The sequence below is a fragment of the Leucopleurus acutus genome (assembly GCF_964270905.1).
Source record: "Leucopleurus acutus genome assembly, chromosome: 4".
NCBI lineage: Eukaryota > Metazoa > Chordata > Mammalia > Artiodactyla > Delphinidae > Leucopleurus > Leucopleurus acutus.
In genome coordinates, this window is record NC_139146.1 from 52,847,349 (window position 1) to 52,863,262 (window position 15,914).

The 15,914-nt window shown below is 41.0% G+C and overlaps 1 protein-coding gene across 1 annotated transcript in view; it reads left to right on the forward strand.

The window, feature by feature from the left end:
* Positions 1–11,421: 11,421 nt before the first annotated feature.
* Positions 11,422–15,914, forward strand: part of TBC1D19 (TBC1 domain family member 19) — a 154,868-nt gene continuing 150,375 nt past the window's right edge. Inside the window, exon 1 of the mRNA XM_082838743.1 lies at positions 11,422–11,577. Coding sequence (XP_082694869.1) covers positions 11,479–11,577 — 99 coding nt within the window. The 5' untranslated portion in view covers positions 11,422–11,478. The remainder of the gene's footprint in view (positions 11,578–15,914) is intronic.

A 15,914-nucleotide genomic window follows, 5' to 3' on the forward strand; every position in this document is an offset into this window, starting at 1 on the left:
TTGGCAGTGGTTGAGATAGCCTCTTGACTGCTAGATGGCCGCTAAGGCAGTGTATCCTCAAACTCAACTGTTCCTGAAGATGATCTGATTCCCCCTCCCCTGACTGTGGCAGAGGCTGCAGCTGCCTTGGTGGGTTCCCTTGACAATGTTGTTCTGAGAAACATTTCTGGAGCCCTGGTTAGAACTTGCTTCTCAAGGCTTTCCTATTTCCCAAGTATTTAATGGTCTGGATAAAATCTCCTCCTGCTTAAGAAAGCTAGAGGGGTTTCTGTTCTTTGCAACTGAATCCAGACGGACGCATTCTCCTCTGTGTCATTAGCCTTGAGCACAACGCCTGGCACGTGTAAAAGGTGAACACATGTTTATTGTTGTAGTCTAAACTAACGGTTATTAATCTTTGATGTGTATCGTCAACACCTGGAAGGCTAATAAAGAACACGAAGTCCCAGGCTCATTGAGGTAGAATAGGGCCCTCATTTTTATATTTTTATCAAGTTCCTTAGGAGATTCTAATACTCACCAAAGTTTGAGAAGCTCTGGCTGAAACATTCTCTGAGGCCTCCCAGGGACCAGGGCATGCTTCTAAGCACTTAATACTCAGTGACTCATTGAAGTCTCGTAATAACATTAACAGTTGGAAGTAGTATTATCCCCATTTTACAAATGTGAAAATTGAGGCATAAAGAGCTTAGAAAAGTCCCCCAAATCACACAGCAAGTGGTAGATCCTAGCATCTAACCCCAAGCATCAAGGAGATTAGACCATGAGCCCAAGCTCATGACCACTATAGTCTTCTGCTTGGATGATCTCTCTTTGCAGAGCCTAAAGATGAATCTCATTTAAATTTACATCATATTCCTCCAAGTAATTTTTAAAAAACTTAAGAATATCTCAGTCTCTCTGACCAGGTCCTTCAGTTACTAAAGAAAAATATTGAGCTAACAAAAATCTTTCCAGTAAAACAACAGTCTCTTGGATAAATGCCAACATATTTCAAAGTCTAATAAAACCTATTTAAATCAAGGAATAGCTTGAAGGAATAATTGCCCTCAGATACAAAACTAATAATTCCCTGAATTTTATTATATTTGAAGTGAAGAATAACAAAACTGACCCTTAGGTCCAACCATTTATTAGAGAAAGCATTTATACATTTTCAAGAATATATGAATATAGTATTATTTAGCTACAGAGTCTCACACTCCATTTTCCTTACTAATCATGTTCCTTACATTCTCAAGATTACATCCCTAAGATTTAATAAAACCTGATTATTTCTCTAATGCCTAGAAATTAATAATGTCAAAAAAGATATTAGACGATGTCTAGAGGAACTTCTTATAGAGATGTGCACAATGAATAAAAGGAAATATTCTCCCCTCACATACTTTGTAATCTCTTGGTCAAGAGAAGTTCTCACATTTAAATTTTATCATTATTAAAAGCGAGGGTGTTTCCCTGGTGGCGCAGTGGTTGGGGGTCCGCCTGCCGATGAAGGGGACATGGGTTCGTGCCCCGGTCCGGGAGGATCCTGCATGCCACGGAGTGGCTGGGCCCGTGGGCTGTGGCCGCTGGGCCTGCGCGTCCGGAGCCTGTGCTCCGCGACGGGAGAGGCCACAGCCGTGAGAGGCCCGCGTACCGCAAAAAAAAAAAAAGGGAGGATTTCTGAAAACTTTTGAAATGTTCATTCCTATCACTAGTGGGGCTTGTAAGACAAAAGTGGGACCTGAATATTTTTGAGGCAAAAATTACCCTCATTTTTCCCAGAGAGGAAATATGAGGCCAAACAAGCTGGGTTCAAATCCCATCTCTGTTATTATGAACTTTATTGTGACTTTTGACAAGTTACCTAAGATTCAAGTTTTAGTTTCTATAAAACTTAGGGAGGGACTTCCCTGGTGGCGCAGTGGTTAAGAATCCGCCTGCCAATGCAGGGGACAGGGGTTCGATCCCTGGTCTGGGAAGATCCCACATGCCCCGGAGCAACTAAGCCCGTGCGCCACAACTACTGAGCCTGCACTCTAGAGCCCATGAGCCACAACTACTGAGCCCACACGCTACAACTACTGAAGCCCGTGCGCTTAGAGCCCATGCTCCACAGCAAGAGAAGCCACGGCAGTGAGAAGCCCGTGCAACACAACGAAGAGTAGCCCCTGCTCGCCGCAACTAGAGAAAGCCTGCGTGCAGCAACAAAGACCCAATGCAGCCATAAATAAATAAATAAATTTATATATATTAAAAAAAAACTTAGGGAAAATAACCCAGACCTTATGAGGTGTTACAAGGGTTAAGTGAGATAATATTAGTTTATTTCCCTCCATGTTGAATCTCTGCAGTTCTGAAGCAAAAGAAGGAAGGAAGGGAGGGAAGGAGGGAGGGAGGAAAGGAGGGAGGGTAGAAGGAATGGAAGAAAAGGAAAGAAAAAAGATGATGACAGCAAACATCACTCACCAAAATAAAAATTCTGGAATCATGGGAATGCATGGGATAAATTGTCAGAAAACTCGGGTGTAAATTTGGAGCTCTGCCTCCACCTTCTTATGTGACTTGAAGCAGTTCTTTAATTTTACTGTTGGAAAGAGCAAATTTTTACTCTTCTCAAAAGGAAATGAAATTTTTGACCTCCCAGCTTTGTTCTAATTCTGACAATCTGTGCTGCAGGAATGTAAAAAGTAATCCTTAAAATTTGTTTTAAACTTTCCACCTTTACTCAGATCCTGAAAACCTTAAGATGTGCTTTTCAACCATCTACATTTCCTGTCCCTTTTCTTTATTTGTACTGTCAAGAGAAGTTTTCCAGCAAATGAGTCAGTGGAGACGGAAACGTTTATTTTTCTGATGTAATGTGTCAGTGATGCTCTTTTAAAGTGTTTCCTGTATGTTTTGACATTAAGTAACATCACACACATACACACACACGCACACGCACACGGTCTGAGTAAAATACTAATGGTAAATCAGGGCCGCTGTTCCCTTCTCCTTAGGGACTCCAGTTTGATATTGCCACCTTCCCTTTCTCTTAACAAAAATGCTGTTTGACATACATTTCATGTTTAGTTCTATGAATTAAACTTTGTTTTGCTTTGGGACTCTCATACATTACTTGGGACCCAGCAAAATGGACCATTGGGCCCAGATGCTCAGTCTTGGAAAGGGCTGTGGACCCAGCTCAAGAGGTCAGTCCCCAAAAATGCAGTCCAGTTCAGCATGGACACACCAAGAACAAAAGAACAATGCAGCAGGGTAAAGTGCCAAAGAGTCCCACAAAACAGAAAATCAGAACGGAAATTCTATAGAGAGAGTCAGGATGTTAGGGAGACAATGAGGGGTCAAAGTAGAATGGGGCTCCATGGAGGGAGGTATGTACACGGGCTGTTAAAGACCTATGTTAAGAACATGAATACCTCTTGGGTTGGTTAATTTTATGTGTCACCCTGGCTAGGCATGTCCTAACACGAACTTGGTCAAACCCTAATCTAGAAGTTGCTGTGAAGGTCTTTGGTAGATATGGTTAGCCTCTACAATCTGCTGACTTTAAGTAAAGCAGGTTGGCCTCCATAATGTGGGTGGGCCTCATTCAATCCGTTGTAGACCTTAAGAGCAAAAACTGAGGTTTCCTGGAGAAGAAGCAATTCTGCCTCAAGACTATAACCTAGAAATTTTGCTTGAGTTTCCAGACCGTTGCCCTGTGGATTTTGGATTCAAGATTACCACATCAACTCTTACTTGAATTTCCAACCTGCTGACCTGCTCTACAGATTTCAGGCTTTCCAAGCCCCACAGTCATATGAGTCAATTTCTTAAAATCAATCTCTCTGTATCTGTGTCTGTGAGTATAGATTTCTATCTCTATGTCTATGGGTTCTCTTCCTCTAGAAAATCCTGACTGATAAGATCTCTGTTGTCATTGTTCTTCTCCAATGCAAGGATATACAGTTTGGAAGACTCTCCTGGCCTGAAAGTTTGGGTTTAAAACTGCAAGACCCCAGCCAAGCAGCCCTGCCTGGAGAAAATTGCAAATGGTCATTTTTTTTCTTTGGCCAGCCCCTAAGAAATGTCTGCTACCTTCCAGGAACCTTATTTGGTGCCAGACTTATTTTGGTTCTCCCCAAAGCAGACTCTGAAATAAGAATTTGAGTGTAAATAGTGTGGGGAAGTAGGGAAGTGAGACAGGATAGGAAGACAAAACAGGGTATGTTAGTAAGTAGGGTACAGTTGCAGGCTAAAGTTCAACGCCACAGAGACTTCTAGGACACTGTGTGCTCTGAGGGCATACAGCTGTGTATCAAGGATACGAATTTTGCATTAATTTTCTAGATGTTGCACTATTTAAAATATTTTTACATTAAAATAAACAGATGCATATTTTGGAATACCTACACAGTCTTGTGAATTTTTGAGATAAAGCATGAAAACTCAAAGGTATTTTGAGGTATTTGAGAACCACTCTTTTAGTTCAGTCTTTGTCTTTTCCGCTCTTTATCAAACATGTAACTCAGTTTCCCATTTGAAGGCTTCTCCTTGCTGTGACACCCACTTCATTCCAGAGTTCATGGCCTTGCTCTTTCCACTGCATAGAGCTTATCTCAGGCTTAAGTCCTGGTAACAGACCTGTCAGCCCCTTCCCCAGGACCCCTTCTTGTTAACAGCCTCTGCAGTGGGCCTGCTGGTTATTCACTAGACGGCCGTGTTCTGCCCCCCACTGGCTCTGCTCCCAGATGACTGGGTCTCTGACATATGGTTTTTGATATTCTTCCTAGGTCTATAACTTGATCCTAAGTTCTCATCTGCATCCATAGGGACAACTTGTTTCCTTCCACAGTGAATAGAAACAGGCCCTACTACGATCTTCAATTGGATCTCTAGGACTTAATATTGTAGCTGTCTTATTCTGATATATACGCTTGTCTTGTACATGTCACTATGCCTTCAAGAAAACTGCAACAACAACAACAACAACAAGATGGCAAGGAGATGCTGCAGGGAAGGCCACATAAAATGGAAAAGAAGCAGAGTTGTAATCATAGAAATGAAGAGAAAACGAGCTAGGTAGATCCTGCTCTACTCGGTTCCCTGAAACTTAGAGGAAGAGCCTGGAGAAACGAGGACATCACTTGGCAGCAGTAAATCTCTTTCTCCCCAAGCAGTGCAGCTTGTATTGAAGAATAGGTTATTTCTAATGTTCACTTCTGCTTGTACCACCAGAGAGAATAACCTAGAATTTCAATAGAGTGGTTTCTAGATACAGAGAGCCCTTCATCGAAAGTCATTTATGCACAGAAATATAGATCAATGGAACGGGATAGAAAGCCCAGAGATAAACCCACGCACATATACCTTATCTTTGGTAAAGGAGGCAAGAATATACAGTGGAGAAAAGACAGCCTCTTCAATAAGTGGTGCTGGGAAAACTGGACAGCTACATGTAAAAGAATGAAATTAGAACACTTCCTAACATCATACAGAAAAATAAACTCAAACTGGATTAAAGACCTAAATGGAAGGCCAGACACTATAAAACTCTTAGAGGAAAACATAGCCAGAACACTGTATGACATAAATCACAGCAAGATCCTTTTTGACCCACCTCCTAGAGAAATGGAAATAAAAACAAAAGTAAACAAATGGGACCTAATGAAACTTAAAAACTTTTGCACAGTAAAGGAAACCATAAACAAGAGGAAAAGACAACCCTCAGAATGGGAGAAAATATTTGCAAATGAAGCAAATGATGAAGGATTAATCTCCAGAATTTACAAACAGCTCATGCAGCTCAGTATCAAAAAAACAAACAACCCAATCCAAAAATGGGCAGAAGACCTAAGTAGACATTTATCCAAAGAAGATATACAGAGTGCCAACAAACACATGAAAGAACGCTCAACATCATTAATCATTAGAGAAATGCAAATCAAAACTACAATGAGATATCATCTCACACTGGTCAGTATGGCCATCATCAAAAAATCTACAAACAATAAATGCTGGAGAGGATGTGGAGAAAAGGGAACACTCTCGCACTGTTGGTGGGAATGTAAATTGATACAGCCACCATGGAGAACAGTATGGAGGTTCCTTAAAAAACTAAAACTAGAACTACCATATGACCCAGCAATCCCACTACTGGGCATATACCCTGAGAAAACCACAATTCAAAAAGAGTCATGTACCACAATATTCATTGCAGCTCTATTTACAATAGCCAGGACATGGAAGCAACCTAAGGGCCCATCAACAGATGAATGGATAAAGAAGGTGTGGCACATATATACAATGGAATATTACTCAGCCATAAAAAGAAATGAAATTGAGCTATTTGTAGTGAGGTGGACGGACCTAGAGTCTGTCATACAGAGTGAAGTAAGTCAGAAAGAGAAAAACAAATACCGTATGCTAACACATATATATGGAATCTAAAAAAAATGGTCATGAAGAACCTAGGGGCAAGACGGGAATAAAGTCGCAGGTCTACTAGAGAATGGACTTGAGGACACGGTGAGGGGGAAGGGTAAGCTGGGACAAAGTGAGAGAGTGGCATGGACATATACACACTACCAAACGTAAGGTAGATAGCTAGTGGGAAGCAGCCGCATAGCACAGGGAGATCAGCTCGGTGCTTTGTGACCGCCTGGAGGGGTGGGATAGGGAGGGTGGGAGGGAGGGAGACGCAAGAGGGAAGAGGTATGGGAACATATGTATATGTATAACTGATCCACTTTGTTATAAAGCAGAAACTAACACACCATTGTAAAGCAATTATACTCCAATAAAGATGTAAAAAAAGAAAGTCATTTATACAGAAGCTGCTTTCTTCACATGTCACCAATTTTTTTTTTTTTTTTTTTTGCGGTACGCAGGCCTCTCACTGTTGTGGCCTCTCCCGTTGCGGAGCACAGGCTCCGGACGCGCAGGCTCAGCGGCCATGGCTCACAGGCCCAGCCACTCCACGGCATGTGGGATCTTCCCGGACCGGGGCACGAACCCATGTCCCCTGCATCGGCAGGCGGACTCTCAACCACCGCGCCATCAGGGAAGCCCACATGTCACCAATTTTTGTCGTCTTTTTTTTTCTCACAATAACATTTACAGAGGTTTTGCTCTTGCCACATAATCTTTTACTCATAGACCTTATTTTACAAGTGGATCTTCTTACTTGTTTTTAGCTTTTAAAATAGCATCATGATACTGAGGAATTGCTACATTGAGAAGTACTATAATTTAGATTCTGGGTCTTAAACTGCACACAATCAACTCTGTGTGAATGGTAAGTGATCTGAATATTGCCTAGCTCTAACGGTTTTAATTTATTTGTAGTCTGATTGGCCCCAATATCAGTCAGGGAAGTTGATTTATAAGTGTTCATATCATAGTAAAATTTTACACTGAAGTCATTTTGGACAATATAGCAGCATCAACAAGCAATCCTTCTCCCTCACCTTTCTCCCAGGATTGAGAATAAAGTACTGAATTATTTCTTGCCAGAGTCTCTTGTAGCTAGAGGTGGTTTTGTGAGAGAGCTTAAGGCAATAAGTAGCATGGAGTATTCTTGGGGGCTTCTTGGAAAAAAATAGTTTTTCCTCAAGAATGAGAGACATACACAGTCATTGAGAACGCTTATTTCCTCCCTCCCTGCCTTTGTAGGCAGCAGTAGGAGAACATGTTACTTGGACCTGAAGTAGCCATCCTGAGACTGAAGCAATAAGCTAGATGGTGAAAGCCAGCATGCTAAAGATGGCAACATGGAAAAGAAAAGAAGAGCTCAGATTCTTGATGATGTTGTTGAGGCACTGAACCAAACTTGGGACACTCTTCCAGATTTGTTGTTAATAATAAGTATCCTATAATTTAAACCACTGTTACTTGGATTTTCTCCTGAGAGTTTTATAATTTACAAGGAGTCAGCACAGTTCCTGAGATTGCTCACAGAACCATTAGCCCAATCTTCCCGTTTCACACACAGTTGCTTGGGACCAGAGGAAGAAAAAAAAAAAATGGGGAGTGGAGGATAGCGTGGTCTGATACTCAGCCTGGACTCAGAAATGAGGTATGGCTGCCTTGTAAAGGGAGGTGGCAAACAGAATCAAAGGGGCTTTTTTCATGAGGGCTTTGGTGACCCTTGGGATTTAAGCACCTGTGGTGTTTTGCAGCTTTAAGATCACCAAGAAGCAGCACCCTGGACAGTGGCTTGGGGGCATCAGACATCACCCAAGTGAGCAGAGGAGGTAACAAGCAGAATTTTTCCTAAGCGCACCTGTGTCGTTTCCTAAGCTAGCATGTGGGGCTGCATATCCATGACAGGTCGTTGATATCTGTATGAGCTCCTTTGTTCCCAAACACAGAGAGATCTGTGACATTCGTGATACACACAACACACATAATAATTGTTATTTCAGTAAATTCCTGACGACATACAATTCAAGCCATTCTGCAGACACAACATGCTAAAAGCAGTGTCTCCTTCTAAAATAACAGCTGAAAATAATTTTCATTGTAGACTGTAGAGTTTATGCAAGCCACACTCATGTGAATAAAGTAAGGACATGTTCTGTTATACCCTGAAGCATGCCTTGTTTTTGCGTTAGGCTGGCAGGGTGTTTTTGATGTGGTCCACACCCTTGCCTCTGTGAAGTTACTGGTCAGTGATTTTAAATGCATCCCCTCACCCACAGTGAAATCTGACACTACATTGTATGTAAAATAAATCAAAGCAGCGCAGGTCTGAGAAAGTCAAGATTGGGTACAGGGCCTTATACATGTTGGCCCAGAGTACCTCTGCTCCGAATTTGAGGCAATTTCAAGGAGGCTTCTCTCTGCATCTAGTTTGTTGTTGTCTCCGTTTATACAGTTTTAACCGTTCAGATTATTTGGACCCCTTTTGCTATCATTTGTTAGTCTGCGTCATAGTTCACTCTAACATGTCAGAAATAGTGTTTTCCCAATCCTCAACCACACTAGGTAGAGTAAGAATTTCCAAGGTAAAGTTCTCCCTTGAGGGATAAATATGGGAATCTGCACCTTCAATGACTTTAAAGTAATAAAATGTCTAGATACACAGGTGGGAGGGGCCTGTCTACAATTCCAGCTCTTTATGTGCTGGCCTTACCATCCCTTTGGGACTGAGACTTCCTTGAGAGAAAGGACCATTTCTTACTTGTATTCCTTGCCATTCCTAGCACAGAGCAGGTGTTCTGAAAAGTCTGGCTAAATCGAATTGAAAAAAAAAAGAGAACCGAGGGCATTCTAGAATTGAATTATACTCCAACACACCCGCTTCTATGTATGTGAGAAACACTTTTTTAATGTTAGGATTAAATTTTGTTTTTGCTTGGGCATGCCTTCAGAATCAAATCCTAACTTCTTAATTGCTGCTTTAAGACTGAAAATTGTTTTCTCTTTAAAAGAAAAGTTTTTAAAGCCTCTATCTGTGCAAAGAATTGTGCTGGCTACTTTCACATGTTTTGCTACATTTCTTTAGGTACTTTCTATTCTCTTGTCAATTGAACTGAGCATTGTTTTTGCCAAATTATCTCAATTTAATATTTACTGATTTTTAATACTAGGTACACTATCCCCTCAGGTGGGTATTTTATCCTCTTGTTACAGATGAGAAAGCTGAAACTCTGAGGACGGAAGGGACTCATGCAGTTCCAAGGGTACAGAGTAGGAGGGAAGCTAGACCGTCTTCTGACTCTACGCACCATGCCTTTTCTTCGGCTCCATGGTTTCATTTCTTTCCCTTTAGTTATCTCTTTAGTTATTAATCACTTCACCCTTTTCAATCTCAAAAGAACTTTCTCCACAATTTTCTTTTTTTGTTCATAGTGATGTTTGTGCCGGAGATTCCTGAATGGGTGGGGTGTTGGGATGGAGGGACTGTGAAGAGTTGAAGAGATGTACTCATCTATGAGTTTGAGAAATTCTGAGGTGTGGGAGAATGTTTTGTAGAGTCTGTCATTAATTGCCTTAAGTACTTTTTTTTTCCTTGCCTGCCTCATTCCAAAGATGTTTTAATAAACGAACCTGACCAAACAGGTTATTTGGAATTTGTATTTACCATCACAATATTCCGAACAGTTGTGTTGTGAAGACCAGGGCACTGTGCATAGATGCCAGAGGTCCGGTCCCTTTGAATTGTTATTGCTCACCTGGTTTAGTCCTTTGCTATTCAGAATATAGTCCTTGGGCCACCAGGGTCACCATCTCCTGGGAGCTTGCCAGAAATGCAGATTAGCAGGTCCCACCAGAGGCCTATTGAATCAAAAGCTTGATGCCTAAGCACATTAAAATTTAATGCAGTTAGACTAGTTTTTGCAGCAATCTTGGTCTGTTTTCTTGGAATCTACATCTTCTCTGCTTAAAATATATGCACACACACATTTGAAATTAATTCCTTATTATTTTGGTGAGGTTATTCTAATACGTGTATTGTTCCATAGGCCTTATATTAGCTGGCTTTTCGAATGTCATTCAACTAATTAAATCAGCTACTTCTAGTTCTCTTAAAAAATTTTGCTCTGTTACTTTGATGTCCAGAACCATGTTTTATTTACCTTTGTGTCCACAGTTTCTTGTATGTAAATGCTCAATAGGTTGAAAGCTGAATGAATTTTGAATTGATTTTTGATTGAACGAATGAGTGCATGGAAGAAGAGAAATCTGGATGGTACATTCCTTAAGGCTGGGACAATGTCTTAGCTATCCTGGAATTGCCAATGCTTCACAGAAAACCTATCAATAAATGCTTCTTGGTTAAGTTGTAGCTGTTTGATAAGGAGATGCTGTCTATTTATTCCTGGCATAAGACCCCAGAGAACAGAAAGAGTAGGGGGGAAAAAATGGAGTGCTAAGTATAGTACTAGGGCCCGTCACAATTGTTACCTCAGCTAATCATCAGAGCATCTTGTCAACTGGGTATTATTTTACTAAGGCGGAAACTGAGTTCTGAAATTTAAGCACCTCGCCCAAGTTCACACGGCTAGCATCACAGCCTCATAATTTTTGGAAGTCATTTGCCATGTCGTTGTGTGCACTGCCCTGTTTCTGTAGAGATTGGAAGGTTATTATTTTCCTTTACAATATTTTCCTATTATTTTCCTTTATAATAAAACACAAAATACACAACTTTCTGATTTCCCCTGGTGCATCAGAGGCGCTGTGGCTCTAGAGGAAAGAGCTCCTCCTCTTGCCTTTCAACAACAGACCAAGCAGGAACAATGGAGTGAAAAGCTACTCCCCTCCCCCCACCCCGCAGGTCGTTTTCTGCCAGCGGAACGCAGGGGCTGGAACCTTCAGGCGTGGGGGGGACCAGAGAGGAACGGACACACGGCCCGGCAGTTGCTTGGTAACGCCCGCTGGAGGAGTCCCTGCGTAATAAGGTCCCCGAGAAGTGTCACTGGCCCTGATTGGGACCCCGTACGTAGCCGGTTCTCTCCCCGCTAGCGGCCTGCCCCCGCTGCTTGGCGGGCTAGGACAGGGGAAATGTTGCAGGAGGAGTCGGATCTCGCTCTCATTATTGCCCAGATAGTCCAAAAGCTCAAGGGCTCCAATTTGTACGCTCAGTTGGAACGGCAGGCCTGGGTAAGTGAGGCTGAGTGGGAAGGGATGGAGACCAGCGGGGCCGTGGCGGTGCTTCGGCCTCCTTCTGCACCCCGCTGACCTAAGCCGAAGCCCGTCTCGGGTCTCTCCAGCTCCGCTCCTGGGCAGGGAAAAGCCTCCCTTCCAGGTGTAAGCTCCACTTGCTCAGTTTCGGGCGTGAGAGTAATAGATTTTTTTTTTTTTAAAAGAAAGGTGGGGCACGTCACGCCTTTCTTCAGGCCAGAGAACCGCTGAGGCTATTCATTCATATTGTAGTCCTTTACAGGGTCTAATTTTTTAAGCTGCTGGCGTGTGTGGAGGTAGGTTGGACAACTTTTTCCATCCTGTAGGTGGGTTTGAGCCCCCAGGTACATTTTGGTTTTCGCGTCTATATATCACCTTCTTGCACTCTACCCTCCCTGCAATGATTGCCCGTCTAACCGTCCACTGGGCGTTTATCGAGTATTTTCTAATATGCTAAGTTCTTTGGATGCAGAGATTGATCAGGAGATCTTTCCCTTTTTTTTGTGAATGTGATAAATGGAATCATACAGTATGTAAAATTTTGTGCCTGGTGTCTGTCATTTTGCATAATGCTTTTGAAATTCATTCGTGTTGTTGGTATTTCAGTAGTTCTGTTCCTTTTTATTGTTGAGTAATATTTCATTGTTTGGATGTACTACGATTTGTTTATCCATTCATTGGTTGCTGGGCAGTTTTGGTTATAGAGCTATGGGTTGTTTCTGTTTATAGAGATTATGAGTAAAGCTAATACGTGTTTTCTGGTATAGGTTTTTTTTTTTTTTTTTTGCGGTACGCGGGCCTCTCACAGCTGTGGCCTCTCCTGTTGCGGAGCACAGGCTCCGGACGCGCAGGCTCAGCGGCCATGGCTCACGGGCCCAGCCCCTCCGCGGCATGTGGGATCTACCCGGACCGGGGCACGAACCCATGTCGCCTGCATCGGCAGGCGGGGTCTCAACCGCTGCGCCACCAGGGAAGCCCTTTGTTTTGGTTTTTAGTTTTCTTTTCTCTTGGATAAATACCTAGGAGTGGAATTGCTGAGTTGTATGGTAAGTGTATGTCTGTAAGAATCTGCCAAACTTTTCCTAAGTGGCTGTATTATTTTGCATTTCCACCAGCAGTTATGAGGATTGCTCTGCATCCTTGCTAGTGCTTGATGTCAGTTTTTAATTAATTAATTTTTATTTATAATTACACTCCTCTAGTAGGAGCATAATGATATCCCTTGTGGCTTTAACTGCATTTGCCAAATGACTAAAGATATTGAGCATCTTATCAAATGTTTATATCTCCTTTGGTGAAGTAGTCTGTTCAAATCTTTTGCCTATTAAAAAAAATTGTGTTTGTTCTCATATTGTTGAATTGTAAGGATTCTTTATATATGGCATAAGTCCCTTATCAGAGATGCAGCTTGCAAATACTTTCTCCCAGTCTGTGGTTTATCTTTTCATTTTCTTAACTGGGTCTTTCAAAGAGCAGAAATTTAGAATTTTGAAGACATACATTTTTATCAATTTCTTTCATGATTTGTGCTTTTTGTGCCCTGCCTAAGAATCTTTGCCTCCCCCAAGTTCTCAAAAAGTTTCTCCACAGTATGGAGTTTCCTTAAAAAACTAAAAATAGAACTACCATACAACCCAGCAATCCCACTACTGGGCATATACCCTGAGAAAACCATAATTCTAAAAGAGTCATGTACCAAAATGTTCATAGCAGCTCTATTTACAATAGCCAGGACATGGAAGCAACCTAAGTGCCCATCAACAGATGAATGGATAAAGAAGATGTGGCACATATATACAATGGAATATTACTCAGCCATAAAAAGAAACGAAATTGAGTTATTTGTAGTGAGGTGGATGGACCTAGAGTCTGTCATACAGAGCAAAGTAAGTCAGAAAGAGAAAAACAAATACTGTATGCTAACACATATATATGGAATCTAAGAAAAAAAAAAAAGGTCATGAAGAACCTAGGGGTAAAACGGGAATAAAGACACAGACCTACTAGAGAATGGACTTGAAGATATGGGGAAGGGGAAGGGTAAGCTGTGACGAAGTGAGAGAGTGGCATGGACATATATACACTACCAAACGTAAAGTAGATAGCTAGTGGGAAGCAGCCGCATAGCACAGGGAGATCAGCTCAGTGCTTTGTGACCACCTAGAGGGGTGGGATAGGGAGGGTGGGAGGGAGGGAGACACAAGAGGGAAGAGATATGGGAACATATGTATGTGTATAACTGATTCACTTTGTTATAAAGCAGAAACTAACACACCATTGTAAAGCAATTATACTCCAATAAAGATGTTAAAAAAAATAAAAAAAAATGGTATCATGTCAGGAGGGAAAACCAGAAAACGATAAATTCCATATGTTTAGAAAAAAGAAAAGAAAAAAAAGCTTCTCCTGTGTTTTGTTCTAGAAGTTTTATTAGTTTTAGCTTGCACATTTAGATCTAGAATCCATTTTAAGTCAATTTTTATATATGATGTCAAGCTTTTTGTTGTTGTTGTTTTTTGCATGTGTATGTCCAATACCATACCTATTTCTAGTACTTATTTGTTGACAAATCTATCCTTTCTCCACTAATTTTCCTGGCACCTTTGCTGAAAATTGATTTAGTATACACACACACGCGCGCGCGTGCGCGCGCACGCGTGCATACACGAATATTTCTGACTCTATTCTGTTCCATCGATCTATTTGTCTATTATTATGCTAATACCACACTATTTTGATTTTTATAACTTTATAGTAAGTCTTGAAATCAGGTAGTTAGTCGTCCAACTTTGTTTCTCTTTTTCAATATTGTTTTGACTACTCTAGGTACTTTGCTTTGCCATATGAATTTTAGAATCATCTTGTAAATTACTACAAAAAACTTACTGGGATTTGTATTGGGGTTATGTTGAATGTAGAGATCAATTTGGGGAGACTTGACATCTTAACAGTATTGAATTTTCTGGCCAATGAACATGCTTTGTGTCTCCATTTATTCTTATCTGCATATTCTCTCATCACTGTTTTATAGTTAAGTGCACAAATATTGACATATTTTATTAAGATTTTCCCCAAGTATTTCATGTTTTTTTGATACTATTAACATGCTGACTTTTTTTCTCATTTCAGTTTCCAATTACTTGTTGTTAGTATACAGAAATAAAATTGATATTTGTATATTTACCATGTATCCTGGGGACTTACTAAGCTTACTTGTTAGTTATAGTACCGTTTTTGTAGATTGCTTAGTATTTTCCAAGTATATGTGTCATTTGCGAATAAAGATGTTTTACTTCTTCCTTTCCAATCAGTGTGCCTTTTAGTTCTTTTTCTTGCCTTGTTACACTGGCTAGTGACACCAGTGCAATGTTGTATGGATGCTTTTTGTTAGGTTGAAGAAGCTCTCTTCTATTCCTGGTTTTCTGAGTGTTTTATTACTAATTGATGTTGAATTTTGTTAAATACTTTTCTTGTATCTGGAGAGATGCTCATGTGATTTTTTAATATATGTTGATATGGTGAATAATACTATTTGGTTTTGATTGTTGAACCAATTTTGCATTCCTAAGATAAATTCTACTTGGCTATAATGCATTGTCCTTATATATTTCTTGATTCAATTTGCTAATACTTTGTTGAAGATTTTGTGAGTATTTTTATAAAGGATATTGGTTTATAGTTTTACTTTAACATCTTTGTCTAGATTTGATATCAGGTAATGCTGATCTCTTAAATTGAGTTGAGAAGTGTTCCCTTCTCTCCTGTTTTCTGGAAGAATTTGTATAGAATTGATATTATTTCCTCCTTAAATGTTTGGTAGAATTCCCAATAACGTTATTGGGGGCTGGAGTTTTCTTTGCGGGAACATTTTTTTTTTTTTTTTTTTTGCGGTACGCGGACCTCTCACTGCTGTGGCCTCTCCCGTTGCGGAGCACAGGCTCCGGACGCACAGGCTCAGCGGCCATGGCTCACGGGCCCAGCCGCTCCATGGCATGTGGGATCTTCCCAGACCGGGGCACGAACCCGTGTCCCCTGCATCGGCAGGCAGACTCTCAACCACTGCGCCACCAGGGAAGCCCACGGGAACATTTTTTAATAAAGAATTTAATTTTTAAAACATGTGTGAGACCATTCAGATTATCTTGTTGAGTGTTCCACATGCCCTTGGAAAGCATGAGCATTCTGCTGTTACTGTACTCTACATGTCAATTAGGTCAAGTATATTGACAATTTTGTTCAGGTGTTCTATATCTTTACTGAGTATGGAGGCTTCAGTCAGTACAGTCAGGAGCCAAGCTAGGCTTGAGTTTTGTTAT